At 40.5% G+C, this 16,488-nt stretch overlaps 1 protein-coding gene and 1 long non-coding RNA gene across 2 annotated transcripts in view; one reads left to right on the top strand and one right to left on the bottom strand.

The window, feature by feature from the left end:
* LOC133483276 (sodium channel protein type 2 subunit alpha-like) overlaps positions 1 to 13,190 on the top strand; it is a 69,181-nt gene extending 55,991 nt beyond the window's left edge. Inside the window, exons 20-27 of the mRNA XM_061784264.1 lie at positions 3,197 to 3,370; positions 3,578 to 3,700; positions 5,936 to 6,211; positions 8,728 to 8,781; positions 8,896 to 9,033; positions 9,342 to 9,446; positions 9,550 to 9,820; positions 9,913 to 13,190. Coding sequence (XP_061640248.1) covers positions 3,197 to 3,370; positions 3,578 to 3,700; positions 5,936 to 6,211; positions 8,728 to 8,781; positions 8,896 to 9,033; positions 9,342 to 9,446; positions 9,550 to 9,820; positions 9,913 to 11,096 — 2,325 coding nt within the window. The 3' untranslated portion in view covers positions 11,097 to 13,190. The remainder of the gene's footprint in view (positions 1 to 3,196; positions 3,371 to 3,577; positions 3,701 to 5,935; positions 6,212 to 8,727; positions 8,782 to 8,895; positions 9,034 to 9,341; positions 9,447 to 9,549; positions 9,821 to 9,912) is intronic.
* LOC133483284 (uncharacterized) overlaps positions 1 to 16,488 on the bottom strand; it is a 104,911-nt gene that overhangs the window by 78,589 nt on the left and 9,834 nt on the right. The gene's annotated exons all lie outside the window — the stretch shown is intronic.

The raw sequence follows: 16,488 nt of genomic DNA on the forward strand, positions 1-16,488 counted from the left end.
CGCAAGGTTTTTTCTCAAGTTAGAAGTGGGCTGAAATATTCAAGTTTGGGCAGTCACAATTTAAGAGCTGCATGACAAAGCTGTTGTTTTTTCGAGTCTGTAAAATAAACAGTCGCGCGGCTGTTTTGTCCCCCCAAAATGAGTCTTTTTGATTGGCTCGCGAAGGCTACGTGCGCGGTCATGTGTCTGCGTTGTGTCGTCTGATTGGTGAAAATTTGTCATTTTGATTGGCTCGCGAAGGCTGCATGCGCGGTCATGTGACTGCCTTGTGTCGCCTGATTGGTGAATTGGAGTCAAATGGCATTAGTGATCCCGTTTGATTGGCGCAATGGGCACCCTATGCGGAGGTCGAAGATGGAGTCTAAAAAAAGAAGCGCACACGCAACAATGAATAAATAAAAGTAGCGAACGTCATGTCGATCATTGTAACGGAGTAAAAGTATCGATCCTTCTTCGCATAAATACTCAACTAAAAGTAAAACGTACGGTGCATTTTAAGTACTCTGACAAGTACAGATTATGGAAAATGTTACTTGAGTAAATTTAACGGAGTAAATGTAACGCGTTACTACCCACCTCTGCAGACCATCAATGCAATAGGCAAAATCCGCAAAGTAACAATCAAATATTGACTGTAATTTAGTCATGTTACGAGATGTGCTGAGTCTTCGACGCGTGTTGGGTAATGGAAGAGGCGTTTCTGCAAAGCGTGTATCGAGGCTTGCTTAATTTAGTGGAGCCCTGCTGTACCACGTGACCGATTCGGGAAGTGCTTCAAACAGCAATATAAACCCTTCATGCGGGCTCCATTCAAATGGTTCAAATGGTGTTTATATATATATATATATATATATATATATATATATATATATATATATTATATCCATCCATTTCCTTTACCGCTTCTCCTCACTAGGGTTGTGGGCGTGCTGGAGCCTATCCCAGCTATCTTCGGGCGAAAGGTGGGGTACACCCTGAACTGGTCATATATATGTCCGTGAGTGTGCGCGCGCGAGCGCTACGCTACTAGTTTGGAGTCTTTATAGCGTGTATTGGGTTTTGACATAGCTTGGACAGTGGAGAGAGCGAACGAGTGTAACGTTTTACAGCTTGAACGGTGCAAGACGTCACTCATTGGTCACGTGAGTTCGAACCTCAGGCAGGACCGCGGAGGATAAATAACTAACATTACTACAGACATATTAATTAGATTTGTTTCTCAAGAACTGTATTTTTCACCGTTTCTTATTTTATTTAAAGGTGAGGTATTTATTTTTGTTCCAAGAAAGTAGGGTACAATAAAAAACCGTAATTTCTGAATAGAAAAATAATAAATTCTCCTGTTCGATAGGCTACACCATTGTCCAAGTTACACAAGCAAATGCAGTACCTTCTTCCTGGTTGCACATGCACTTTCACAGTCCTCTGTCTGCTTAAATTGACAGAAAGACATTGTACCACCTGACATATCATATGATACTACCATTGTGGAAACATTTTACGCACACAGAATGCATTAAAAAATAATGTATTATACACTTTATGGCCGGCACGGTGGAAAACTGGTTAGCACCTCTGCCTCACCGTTCTGAGGAACGGGGTGCAAATCCCGGTCTCGCCTGTGTGGAGTTTGCATGTTCTCCCCATGCCTGTGTGGGTTTTCTCTGGGTACTCCGGTTTCCTCCTACATCCCAAAAACATGCATACTAGGTTAACTGAAGACTCTAAATTGCCCGTAGGTGTGAATGTGAGTGTGAATGGTTGTTTATTTATATGTGCCCTGCAATTGGCTGGCGGACAGTTCAGGGTGTACCCTGCCTCTTGCCCGAAGATAGCTGGGATAGGCTCCAGCACGCCTGTGAACCACGTGAGGAGAAGCGGTACAGAAAATGGATGGATGGATAGATGGATAAACTTTATGTTGAGAAATTATTTGGTCAAACATTGTTTTGTAATACATTGTCATTGACAAGAGCCAAAACAGATGCAAAAATGTAATGCATTACACGTGGTGAAGATACAGCTGCCTGTGATTATACACATGGCCAGCAGGTGGTTTTGGGTGCACATGAAACATCAAGAAATTAACCATTACTCGAGCCAATTGGCTGAAGTGTTACGATGCCTCATGAAGCTTCATCCCGTCATCACTATTGTATGTTTTTTTTTTTTTTTCCCACTTGGGGTTGCCATTCTCACATTCTACACAGCAGTATCTGTGTTGTTGAATGTGCGTGTGCCTTTAAAAGGTGGGCCTGGCCTGTTGAGTGACGTGAAAGTGAGCGAATGAGAATGAGAATGTACAGTTAGCCGGCTGATAACTTGCTAAATTCTTAACCAGTGTGTGTGTAGAGTGACGGCATCAGAAGAATGTCCTTGTGTTTACTGTATTTTGCGGTTGAGAAGCTACTGAAAGAGAACCACCGGCTCTCTCAATCCTCCCGCTATCCTAACCACCTGTTAGGGATTGCAGTTTGTTCTAACTAGCAGAGATCGGCGATATTAAATTAGCTATGTTTACCGTAGACATGTAATTGTATAATTTACGCGAGTTGTACTTTGCAATTGACACTTTGCGGTTTAGCTTCTTTTATCAAGTGTGAAATGATCCCAAACTTTTGACATTCTGTCTTTTCCTCCTGACTCACACTTATTGTTACGTGAGTCTACAGTAATAGTCCATGTGGAAAAACAATCACCGCAAAATCCCACAATATAGCGAATAATCCGTGATATAACTACGAATAAAACAATTCTGTTATGCACTAAACCTGCAAAAAGTGAACTGTGATGTAGCGAGAGAGAACTGTATTGTAATAAATCTAAGCAGCCAGTCCTTTAATTTATCCAAGTATAGGATTGTTTGTTTGAACCGACATGGAACTAACATAAAGTAGCATCACCTTCTCTAATGTAATAATGGTAAATAAAGTATAAAGTAATAAAGTATAGTGGTGGGCAAGCCTGGATATTTGGAAACGTACATTCGTACAAACTTTACGAGAAAATTGTATTCTTTATGAATACATATTTTACGGTACACAGATTAGATGGATAGATCTACTCTTATTGGTTCTTAGCTAGCACCTAAGTTTCATTCAGTCTTAACTAACACAAAGTGAAATCTTTTAATGTATCATTTTAATGTATCTTTTTTTTTCTTCTTTTTCTTACTCATTCTGTGAATTTTGTTTAGGCTTTTGAGGACGTTTATATTGAACAGAGGAAGACCATCAAAACAATGCTGGAGTATGCAGACAAGGTCTTTACTTATGTCTTCATTCTGGAGATGCTGTTGAAGTGGGTGGCCTATGGCTTTGTCAAGTACTTCACCAACGCCTGGTGCTGGCTCGACTTCGTCATTGTTGATGTAAGTACAATCTTCAACATATGTAGCTCTGGATGAAATCTGACTTAATCATTCCATGTTTTCATTCTTCATATTAAGTCAAGATATTAATAAAGCCAAAGCCATGAACCTGCTGGAACCTTGAACGCCTAATTTAAATTTCAATAAAATTTCTAAAATCAGTTCATATTTTCCACCCTGTTTATCTCATAAACCATGTTCTCTCAGGTGTCCCTTGTCAGCCTTGTGGCCAATGCTCTGGGCTACTCCGAGCTCACTGCGATCAAATCCCTGAGGACACTGCGAGCCCTCCGGCCACTGAGAGCCCTATCTCGGTTCGAGGGCATGAGGGTAAGTAAGAAACCCTTTTAAATCAAGCTTGCAAAAAGTTGCAAAACATGCAAAAACATGTTAAGTTTTCCATTAGACATCTTAGATACAGTTGTTTTCGTTACCAGTCATTGTGTAGCAATGGATACTTTACGACATATGTTTCAGTAATTTACCATGTGTAATTTAAATTTAACTGCATGCTAATGTTCTCCTTCCAAGTCAACTCTGTACTTCTTCTATCTGCATGTTTCTTTTTACATTGTGTTGATGGATTGCAGACATTGCTTTTTGACGCTGCTCGTTTGGTGCCTTGTAAATGTGACCTGTAATCTTTTTCTTTGTTGTGTGTCTTTTTCATTTACAGTCAGACAAAATGTTGTGACCTCATCCTGCCGCTAAGGTTTTTTTCTGTTTTGCTTTTTTTCCCTATGAAAATGTAACCTTTACTGAATCAACCTTCACCTTCTTAACTGTCTGGTAGTACAACCCCAATTCCAATGAAGTTGGGACCTTGTGTTAAACATAAATAAAAACAGAATACAATGATTTGCAAATCATGTTCAACCTATACTTAATTGAATACACCACAAAGACAAGATATTTAATGTTCAAACTGATGAACTTTCTTGTTTTTAGCAAATAATCATGAACTTAGAATTTTATGGCTGCAACACGCTCCAAAAAAGCTGGGACAGGTGGCAAAAAAGACTGAGAAAGTTGAGGAATGCTCATCAAACACCTGTTTGGAACATCCCACAGGTGAACAGGCTAATTGGGAACAGGTGGGTGCCATGATTGGGTATAAAAGGAGCTTCCCTGAATTGCTCAGTCATTCGCAAGCAAAGATGGGGCGAGGTTCACCTCTTTGTGAACAAGTGCGTGAGAAAATAGTCGAACAGTTTAAGGACAATGTTCCTCAACGTACAATTGCAAGGAATTTAGGGATTTCATCATCTACGGTCCATAATATCATCAAAAGTTTCAGAGAATCTGGAGAAATCACTGCATGCAAGCGGCAAGGACAAAAACCAACATTGAATGCCCGTGATCTTCGATCCCTCAGGCTGCATCAAAACCGACATCAATGTGTAAAGGATATCACCACATGGGCTCAGGAACACTTCAGAAAACCAATGTCAGTAAATACAGTTTGGCGCTACATCCGTAAGTGCAACTTGAAACTCTACTATGCAAAGCAAAAGCCATTTATCAACAACACCCAGAAATTCCGCCGGCTTCTCTGGGCCCGAGCTCATCTAAGATGGACTGATGAAAAGTGTTCTGTGGTGCAACGAGTCCACATTTCAAATTGTTTTTGGAAATTGTGGAAGTTGTGTCCTCCGGGCCAAAGAGGAAAATAACCATCCGCACTGTTATGGACGCAAAGTTCAAAAGGCATGGGTAACTTACACATCTGTGAAGGCACCATCAATGCTGAAAGGTAAATACAGGTTTTGGAGAAACATATGCTGCCATCCAAGCAATGTCTTTTTCAGGGACGCCCCTCCTTATTTCAGCAAGACAATGCCAAACCACATTCTGCACGTGTTACAACAGCGTGGCCTCGTAGTAAAAGAGTGTGGGTACTAGATTGGCCTGCCTGCAGTCCAGACCTGTCTCCCATTGAAAATGTGTGGCGCATTATGAAGCGTAAAATACGTAGAAAACGGAGACCCCGGACTGTTGAACAGCTGAAGCTGTACATCAACCAAGAATGGGAAATAATTGCACCTACAAAGCTTCAACAATTAGTGTCCTCAGTTCCCAAACGTTTATTGAATGTTGTTAAAAGAAAAGGTGATGTAACACAGTTTTAAACATGACCCAGTCCCAGCTTTTTTAGAAAAGCTGGGACTTTTTTTGGAAAAGCTTTTTTGTTGCAGCCATGAAATTCTAAGTTAATGATTATTTGCTCAAAGCAATCAAGTTTATCAGTTTGAACATTAAATATTTTGTCTTTGTAATGTATTCAATTAAATATAGGTTGAACATGATTTGCAAATCATTGTATTCTGTTTTTATTTATGTTTAACACAACCTCCCAACTTCATTGCAATTGGGGTTGTAAAAGCTTTTGTGTGCAGACGTCACTCTATAAATGTAGCCTTTTTATAATGTAAGAATACTCAAGTGATTAGATGACTGTAATGGCCACTTGTCCAAAATTAAGCTGCCTTTCTATTTCGGTAAGCAGAACCACCTCCATTTGAGCAACAAGAGGGTTCTGAGTTTGTGTACTTTGAACCTGTCTAGGTTGTGGTGAACGCACTACTGGGGGCCATTCCCTCCATCATGAATGTGCTGCTGGTCTGCCTCATCTTTTGGCTCATCTTCAGCATCATGGGGGTCAACCTGTTCGCAGGGAAGTATTACTACTGCATCAACACTACCACTGACAAGGTCTTCCCCATCGAGGAGGTCAACAACAAGTCTGACTGCCTGAATTTGGTCAACAACAGCGCCCGATGGAAGAACGTCAAAATCAATTTTGACAACGTTGGTGCTGGCTATTTGGCGTTGTTGCAAGTGGTGAGGTGTTCAAAAAGTCCCAGCATGCATTTTATGTGTCATTCAACACAACACGTCAGAGGTCTGTAGTTCTAGAAATAGAAACTGTAGCTAGATAGATACACTACCTTCCAAAAGGGTTGGAACAGTGAGGCCAATTCCTTTACTCTTGCTGTAAACTGAAAACAATTGTGCTTGACATCAAAAGACAATGTGAGACAACAGATCAACATTTCAGCTTTTATTTCAAGGCCTGATACACAAGATAGCATGATTTGAAATCTAATTGTGTTAGTCCTTACTTACAATAACTGTATCAGGCCTGAAATCAACATTCTTCTTTCTCATCCTTCCACTGCAGCACAGGGACGGTTTCTGATATGGGCAGCCGCCCAAGGGCGGCATTCTGTGGCATTCTGCAGCCCCTGTCGGTGCCCGTTTGACTGCTCTTACTTAGTATTAGGGCTGATCAGTTATTTATTTAAAATTGATCAATTGAGGTGTTAGGTCAGGGAGCTTTGCCCCAAGTTTGCCCCTTGGTCCAGGGGCAGACTGGTGTACGAAACCAGTGATTTCCCTGGTGGGCTGGTGGGCCACGAGACAAAGAAGGAAAAAAAAAAAAGAAAAACAAATCACATTCATGCATAGAACTCGCCCTGTTTCGTTGTGCCTTGCATTTCTTCTAAGACTAGTAAAAGGAGGGGAAAGTCTGAGTGAGTGAGTGAGTGAGTGAGTGAGAAAACCTTGTCATTCAGTAGGTGCAAGAGGACTAGTAAACAGCGAGAGAGAATAAGAAACAACTGAGCGTGCAGGCAGGTGTTTGCCGGGGCTTTTCATAAATGCTTTGTTGTTGTATTTTTTGTGTGTGTCTTAGCACTTATTGCATAGAACAGTTTTGTTTTGTGATTGCAGCTAATCGTTTTAACTTGCATTTCCGTGTATACTCTCACGTTATGGCTTATGACTTGATTCTCCTGGTAGTCGTTACTCTGTTCCTTTTGTTCTTGTTTATATTTTTAGCTTATGGTCCAAAACAATGTCAAATGCAGTTTTATTTTTTATTTTATTTTTGTCCCCATCAGGTTAAATTAAATTTGGGTTGTTGGCTGGCTAGCTCCCCACATGAAGTGGGCCAGTCATCGACTCCCAGGCCAAGTCTGCCCCTGTTAGGCTGCTGATACTTTCGTCATTCATTTGGAATTGGTTTGTGTTTGCAGCATCTACAATGTATGATTAAAGGCTGTGGAAACCAAAGCAGGTAGCTCAACAAAATTATTTTAGAATTTAAGAAGGCATAGTTGCTTTGTGCGTATCAAGGGAAAATAAACTCCCACCAAGAAAGCGACAACGTGAGCTATCGATGCTATCAATCAGATTTCACACTTGGTAAATAGAGATGACTTTAGTATTCTTTTTTTTTTTTTTTGAATTTTTTTTTAAAAAGCCTCCAGTGCACACCTGCTTGCCATCATGATTAGTTAGTTTTTTAAAACTATAATCTGTGATTTTTCGCTCCCCCTACTGCTGGAATTCTGCTGACAACAAACCGGTCCGTCACTTCAACATGATGCAGAGTCCAACTGTCCCCATCTCACCCTCTCCCAACCCCTTGCGTGTGACTATACACCAATGTAGTGTATAATAGAGATGTTGAGTCCCACAAAGTAAATAAAACTGGCGAGAGAAGCTGTCATTAGTTAAATATCTAGCGTACAAATATGTTCTCTAACCACTGCGGTGTTACAACCTGTTAATATCCACCTAAACTATTCAAATAATGTGCATTATAAAGTAAACATATTATTGTGTTTACCAACAATATTTAACTATATTTATAATGTACCTGTCGATGAAAATAGCAAAGCCTGTGGCCAAAATGTGCGCGGGGGATGTACTTACGTGCGTTTGTGCCTCTCACCAAAATGCCTAATTTCAGTGCCATCATTTCCACTACGTCATTTGCAGTGCGCTACTAACTGGGCCAGCGCAGGAATGTATACGGTATACGGGTATAACCTCCTTGGGTCCCTGACTTCCTCTCCCCTCTCCTGCCGCCCTCGCCCGTTATTGCTTGCGGCTGGTGCTTAACATGGGCTCGCTTTTGGCTGACTGTGACCTTTTTTCGGGTGGCAGCTGGCTCCTGTTGGTGGATGGGGCCCCAATGCTTTCCAATGATTTGGGTGTGTGTACTGTGTCACAGCGGACTTTTTAAGTTGCCGCTGTGGTTTCTTAGTATTTTGATGGATATTTAATGTTGAGACATTTAAGTCAAAGTCGATCAGTAGAACAGAGCAAGGTTTCTAGAGGGGAGTGGGAAAAGAAGACCACAAAAGAAAAAGCACTAGCAGATCCAGATGTAAACATTTGGAAATAAAAGCTGCAATGTTTATCTTGTCTTATATTCATCACTTTCAAATGTTTCCAGTCTACAGCAAAGGTAACAGAATCATTCTTGCTGGTCCAATACTTTTGGAAAAGGGTGTACATGGCTAGATGGACACATATATACTGACGTATTGACTCTTATCTGTTGTCAGGCAACATTTAAGGGCTGGATGGACATTATGTATGCAGCTGTGGATTCTCGTGATGTAAGTTTCCTCCAAATTAGAAAATCAACTATACACAATAATTTAACAATGGATTTGTTATACAATTCATCAACATCAATGACGTTTTTTTTTTTTCTGTCTTCATCGCTCTAGCTGGAGGAACAACCCAAATATGAAGTGAACTTGTACATGTATTTGTACTTTGTCGTCTTCATCATCTTTGGTTCCTTTTTTACCCTCAACCTCTTCATTGGAGTTATCATTGACAACTTCAACCAGCAGAAGAAAAAGATAAGTAGTCCTCTTTAGGGAAAGGTCTCTGAGCTGTCAATAATTTATAACAAAGGTCAGCAGCAGAGATAAGCGTTTCCACAAAGCCGACATGCAATTGACTTAACTGACAGAACTGAACAAAATAATTTTATTCAAGGTATGGGGCTGGTCTCATATGACTGAAATGCACAAATCAGACACAATTTTTATTGTGAAAATAGTAACACAAAATCTTAATTGGCATGAACATAACATGATTACATTGTAGGTACAGTCAGACATTTAATTTATGTGGTTATAACCATCTTTTGTTGTGTTTTCTATACTTTGGAGGGCAAGATATCTTCATGACAGAGGAACAGAAGAAATATTACAATGCTATGAAGAAGTTAGGCTCCAAGAAACCACAAAAACCAATTCCTCGACCAGCAGTAAGTTTTCCTCGGACCTTCTTTTGACATTCTCATCCTGTACTCTGATGATCCTGTCGATTCTAATCTGTTGTTTCTGTTTCTTATTCTGTTTGGCCCTCAGAATGAATTTCAAGGCTGTGTGTTCGACTGCATAACAAAGCAGGCTTTTGACATTGTTATAATGATCCTCATCTGCCTTAACATGGTGACCATGATGGTGGAGACTGATGACCAGACTCCAGATATGGACAATATCCTCTACTGGATCAACATGGTCTTCATTGTGCTCTTCACAGGGGAGTGTGTACTAAAGATGATCTCCTTGCGTCACTATTACTTCACCATAGGTTGGAATATATTTGATTTTGTGGTGGTGATCCTGTCAATCGTAGGTAAGATCATCATTACTGTCATGGGTATATTTTCTCCTCTGTCGGGTTCAGTTTTATCCAAATGTGCTTCTTGGATGTCTTTACTTTTGCAGGTATGTTTTTGTCAGAAATGATTGAGAAGTACTTTGTTTCCCCGACATTATTCCGAGTGATCCGTCTGGCCAGGATCGGCCGCATTCTCCGCCTTATCAAGGGTGCCAAAGGCATTCGGACTCTCCTCTTCGCCCTGATGATGTCACTTCCTGCCCTATTTAATATTGGTCTTCTCCTCTTCTTGGTCATGTTCATCTACGCAATTTTCGGCATGTCCAACTTTGCCTACGTCAAACGGGAGTCTGGAATCGACGACATGTTCAATTTTGAGACCTTTGGGAACAGTATGCTCTGCTTGTTCCAGATCACTACCTCAGCTGGGTGGGATAGTCTGTTGGCACCCATCCTGAACAAGAGGGAACCTGACTGTGATAGCCAGATGGAGCACCCAGGCAACAACTACAAAGGCAACTGTGGCAACCCATCAGTCGCTATCTTCTTTTTCGTCAGCTACATCATCATTTGCTTCCTTATTGTGGTCAACATGTACATTGCCGTCATCCTGGAGAACTTCAGTGTGGCAACGGAAGAGAGCGCCGAGCCACTGAGCGAGGATGACTTTGAGATGTTTTACGAAGTGTGGGAGCGTTTTGACCCCGACGCCACACAGTTCATGGAGTACAGCAAACTCTCTGACTTTGCCGACGCGCTCGACCCACCGTTGCGTATGCCCAAACCGAACATGATTCAGCTCATCTCTATGGACTTGCCGATGGTCAGTGGCGAGCGCATCCACTGCCTTGACATCCTGTTTGCCTTCACTAAGCGAGTACTCGGGGAAGGTGGTGAGATGGATGTGTTGCGCGGGCAGATGGAGGAACGCTTTATGGCATCGAACCCCTCAAAGGTGTCGTACGAGCCAATCACCACCACTCTCCGCCGCAAGCAGGAAGACATGTCCTCCATCATCATCCAGAGAGCCTTTCGCCGCTACATGATTTGCATGGCCATGAAGAAGGCCTCGGCACTCTACAAAGAACAACTGAAAGAGGGCTTACGTGACCCTGACAAGGATGTGATGGTCATCAGCAAGTTCAATGAGATCTCCATCTCGGACAAAACAGACATGACCCCATCTACAGCTTCCCCTCCCTCTTACAACAGCGTGACGAAATCTGACAAAGAAAAATACGAGAAAGAAAATTGTGAGAAGAAAAAAGACTTGAAAGAGCGGAAGAAATAGACTTTTTTCCCATTGTTGTGTGCTTGTATGTTAATTGCTTGGAGTTGATGAATGCCTCTAGTAAAGGAGGGCAAGTATGTTGTGTATAAAGTGAATCCACAAGGGACCAAATCATCCAGAAGACACTGCCAAACGGAAAAGACGCGCAGAGACTTGTGATTTTCTGTTGGGTTGTTTTGTTAATTGACACAGTTAAGTGTACTATTGAGTTGTCTGTAGTTAGTGTTGCTGCTGCTATAAATACAGTGTCATTAATTTAAAAATGGATTTATTACTCAAAGTACTCTGCTTTTTTTCTTATTTTGTTTGGGTGTGGAATAGAGTTGCACTGTTTTTTTTTTCCAAACAGTAAATGACAAGGCCTGAAATACTTCAACTCCTCCACTTAGGGAAGGACCTCCACCCTATTCTGGCTCAGGACCATGGTCTCAGATTTAGTGTTTCTGCTTTCCCCTAGCCGCTTCTAATTGTGCCAGTGAGAGTTAAAGATCACAGGCTGATAAAGCCAACAAAACAATAATTCCAGGCCTGCTCAACTTTGAAGTACATGCAGCAGAAAAAGATGGCAAAGGTCCACAACAATGTGTGGAATGAAGAGTGAGCAGAGAAAATATTAAAAGAAATCTTTGAGCCAGATGATCCTTAGGTTGGATGGGTCATATGTGTCATCTATCATGCTAACAGCTAACACAGCAAGTAGAAGAGGAAACTGCATAACATGATTAGCATCTGGGTTTCTCAAGGTGATACCATTACGTGAAAGAGTACAATCCCCCAAAAAGAGGGGTGTTTCATGCATTTATGCCAATGAAGATGTGTGTGCAACATAGTCACATAATCAGGGAACTGCTATTGTGGCCAAACTAGCAATTGACTTGTATTTAATTCTATACTAGTGCTACCCATTCTTAGTTGAAGGCATATGGTTTACATGAGAAAAAAACATTGGTAGCACACCACCAAAACAAATGCCACAAAAAGTGGATACATAAGTTAATTATGTACCTTCTGCCATCTAGTGGACGACCAGTTATTTGTTCTAAATTTCACTCTACATCACTGGCATAGATATATGAACAAAAATACATTATTGGTAGTAAATGAGTTTCAGACCAATGAAGTACTGTAAAATTGGATAATTTACTGTGAAACACTATCACTGATCTATACCGTGCATTAAAATGGAAATTGTTCCTTTCTTCACTAAATTTGCATTACAGGACCACACCATCTTCCTTGTCAACTGATTTTGATCACACAATGACAGAAATTGAATAGGCATTTCTCACAGAGTTACCATAAAATTCAAGCTGCATTGTCATTTCCCTGTTATGGTACTCGACACGGCAAAGCTGAATGTATGCAAGCAGAAGGAATGACACATTATTTTGCTCATCTTACCTTTGTCAAGGAAATGTTTCAAAAAAGAGAGCTTGCAAAAAAATTATAGCCTTTTTTATTTTTTTTTTACTTTAAATCAACAAATTAGTGCTGAATTGCAAATTTCCTCTAGCCTATTACATGTATGCATCCATCTGTTTTCTACTGCTTATCGTGTTCAGGGTCACAGGTGAGCTGTAGCCTGTCCCAGTTGACTGGGTGAGAGGTCAGGAATATTTTTGATAAATTTTAACTTAATGTGAGTTGTCTCCAAGTACTCCACATTCCAAAAGCATCATGTGAGGTACAGGTCATTGATAACTGTAAAATGTTGTGAATGTGCCCTGCCTCTCAACCAAAGTTAGCTGAGGTAGGCTTCAGCTCACCTATATCCCTGGAGAGTATTACTGGTAGGAAATGAATGAATGGATAGAGCAATTCAAGGTCACACTTTGACGGTAAAGGTGAAATGTTGTACAGGTGGTTACATGCTAAACTTGGCCAATGGATCCAACTAGTAAAACCATCTAGCTTGAGTTGTGATTTTTCTCTAGTGCATCTTTGCAAGAAAACCAATGCGTTAGTCTCACTAGATCAGGGGTCACCAACCTGGGTCACCAATCAAAATAGCTCACCAATGATGGAACATTGTGATGTTCTTGGAATGTTGTAGAAGCACTCAGGGATTTATGGAAATAAAGTGTTGCATATTGATATCCGTTTCCTAATTATTGTGAGTGATCATTAACATGATCAGTGTCTTCACATAAATTATCATTAATTATTAATAACAATATTATAAAACATTATGAAAGGTAATTTGAGCAAATGTGTTATTTCAAGTGTGTATCAAACTGTTAGCCCCTCGTATTAATTAGATACCAAGAAGTACCTCTCAGTTTCAAAACATTTGGTGACCCCTGCCCTAGATACTGTCCAATTCCTGTTTTGTGTTTTGCCATGCCCCACCAAAAAAAATACAGTGGTACCTTGAAATATGAGTTTAATTTGCTCCAGGCCCATGCTTGTAACTCAAAATACCATGAACAAACAAGCGTTATAACACCGCCACATAGAGGCTATTCGTTAGCCCGTCTATGGCATTTCCTGTTATGTGTTAACATTGAGCTAGCTCACTTAAAGGCAAAGTTCTGTGGTTTGATAGTAAACCTTAGCTGGCAGTGGCCATAAACAGCGTGAAGCCTCTTTTTTGACTATTTGTTCACTATGCAAAACTGCTGCTTATTTTAAAGTTTGCTGAGTTGAGTTTACTGACACCATACAGTGCACCAATCTCAAATTATTGCTCGACCGTCGAGGCACAAAAAATTGGCTGATCTCGAAGAACTCATAAGTCAAGTCACTCGTATCTCAAAGCACCACTCCACAACATTTCAAGATCTGTAGAACATGCCAAAATATGATGTGAGACAGTCATAGTAAGTCTCAGTTATATGTGGTTTGTTGTAGTGCATTGTAAATAATCATATAACTATTTTGGGCCACAGTTTGCATTATGCTTGAAAAAAGCGGACTTTAATTTTACTTCAAGGTTTTATTGTGTGGGTGGGCATTGTGTGTGTGTGTGGGGGGGGGGACTGGACCGGACCTATCCCAGCTGACTTTGGGTGAGTGGTATGGTACACCAAGGACTGATTCTAATTGATAACAGGACAAAGAGAGAGACCTTGATTTATACATTTGAGTAATGATAACTCTCATTTTTTTCGTGCATATGATAAACACACAGCAGTTATCTGTAGATACTAACCAGTCATCACATAGTAGTCATCTCTAATTGCTCGTGTGGTGTTTTAGTGAACTGCTTGCAGGAACTGACTACTGTCTGCACACATGGTCTTATTATTGTTTAAATGCCAAAAGAATAAAAATGACATATTTTTCTTAAATGTCGTCTTTTTTTAATTGGAGTTTTCTGATATATTTTCTTAAAGCTGAATTATTGACTCATTACTTTGGTACCTCATAAATCTGTGTCCAAAATATGTTCTTATGAAAAATAAAATATGTTCTATGTTATTTCAACCAAATATGTCTTAACTAAACAAACGCTACATTTCCCCGCCCCCAAAATTCGCATGCCACATACAGACTTACTAGCCACCGGATTATGGCGCCATTGAAGCAATTTCTAATTTTGGTCGATTTTAAGGACTACCCAAGCTTTAAAATTTGAACTATAACCAATAGGAGTGTTGGGAAAGTGTTGTTTTCTACAACCCCTATTGCAATGAAGTTGGGACGTTGTGTTAAACATAAATAAAAACCAAATACAATGATTTGCAAATCATGTTCAACCTATATTTAATTGAATACACTACAAAGACAAAATATTTAATGTTCAAACTGATAAACTTGATTGCTTTTAGCAAATAATCATTAACTTAGAATTTTATGGCTGCAACACATTCCAAAAAAGCTGGGACAGGTGGCAAAAAAGACTGAGAAAGTTGAGGAATGCTCATCAAGCACCTGTTTGGAACATCCCACAGGTGAACAGACTAATTGGGAACAGGTGGGTGCCATGATTGGGTATAAAAGGAGCTTCCCTGAATTGCTCAGTCATTCACAAGCAAAGATGGGGTGAGGTTCACCTCTTTGTGAACAAGTGCGTGAGAAAATAGTCGAACAGTTTAAGGACAATTTTCCTCAACGTACGGAACGGAATTTAGGGATTTCATCATCTACGGTCCATAATATCATCAAAAGGTTCAAAGAATCTGGAGAAATCATTGCATGTAGGCCGAAAACCAACATTGAATGCCCGTGACCTTCGATCCCTCAGGCGGCACTGCATCAAAAACCGACATCAATGTGTGAAGGATATCGCCACATGGGCTGAGGAACACTTCAGAAAACCAATGTCAGTAAATACAGTTCGGCGCTACATCCGTAATTGCAACTTGAAACTCTACTATGCAAAGCAAAAGCCATTTATCAACAACACCCAGAAACGCCGCCGGCTTCTCTGGACCCGAGCTCATCTAGATGGACTGATGCAAAGTGGAAAAGTTTTCTGTGGTCCGACGAGTCCACATTTCAAATTGTTTTTTGGAAATTGTGGACGTTGTGCCTGTTATGGACGCAAAGTTCAAAAGCCAGCATCTGTGATGGTATGGAGCTGTGTTAGTGCCAATGGCATGGGTAACTTACACATCTGTGAAGGCACCATTAATGCTGAAAGGTACATACAGGTTTTGGAGAAACATATGCTGCCATCCAAGCAACGTCTTTTTCATGGACGCCCCTGCTTATTTCAGCAAGACAATGCCAAACCACATTCTGCACGTGTTACAACAGCGTGGCTTCGTAGTAAAAGAGTGCGGGTACTAGACTGGCCTGCCTGCAGTCCAGACCTGTCTCCTATTGAAAATGTGTGGTGCATTATGAAGCGTAAAATACGACAACGGAGACCCAGGACTGTTGAACAGCTGAAGCTGTATATCAAGCAAGAATGGGAAAGAATTCCACCTACAAAGCTTCAACAATTAGTGTCCTCAGTTCCCAAACGTTTATTGAATGTTGTTAAAAGAAAAGGTGATGTAACACAGTGGCAAACATGACCCTGTCCCAGCTTTTTTGGAACGTGTTGCAGCCATAAAATTCCAAGTTAATGTTTATTTGCTAAAAACAATAAAGTTTATCATTTTGAACATTAAATATCTCGTCTTTGTAGTGTATTCAATTAAATATAGGTCGAACATGATTTGCAAATCATTGTATTCTGTTCTTATTTATGTTTAACACAACGTCCCAACTTCATTGGAATTGGGGTTGTACATGAACTAGTTTAAAGTAAATTCAACATTCCAAAAATGAAATAGTTCAGCCCATAATTCAGAATTCAGAATTTTCCAGGTAATACATTTTTAAAATGAAGTACCAGAGAACACATTCCCTCCCACTTACGCAGTGTCCCTGAACGCACGTTGTGCATTCTCGCAGCTGCATGTAAATGTGAATAGCGGCCACACTGAATGGGTTGCCAAAT

Source organism: Phyllopteryx taeniolatus, chromosome 1 (assembly GCF_024500385.1).
Source record: "Phyllopteryx taeniolatus isolate TA_2022b chromosome 1, UOR_Ptae_1.2, whole genome shotgun sequence".
Classification (NCBI taxonomy): Eukaryota; Metazoa; Chordata; class Actinopteri; order Syngnathiformes; family Syngnathidae; genus Phyllopteryx; species Phyllopteryx taeniolatus.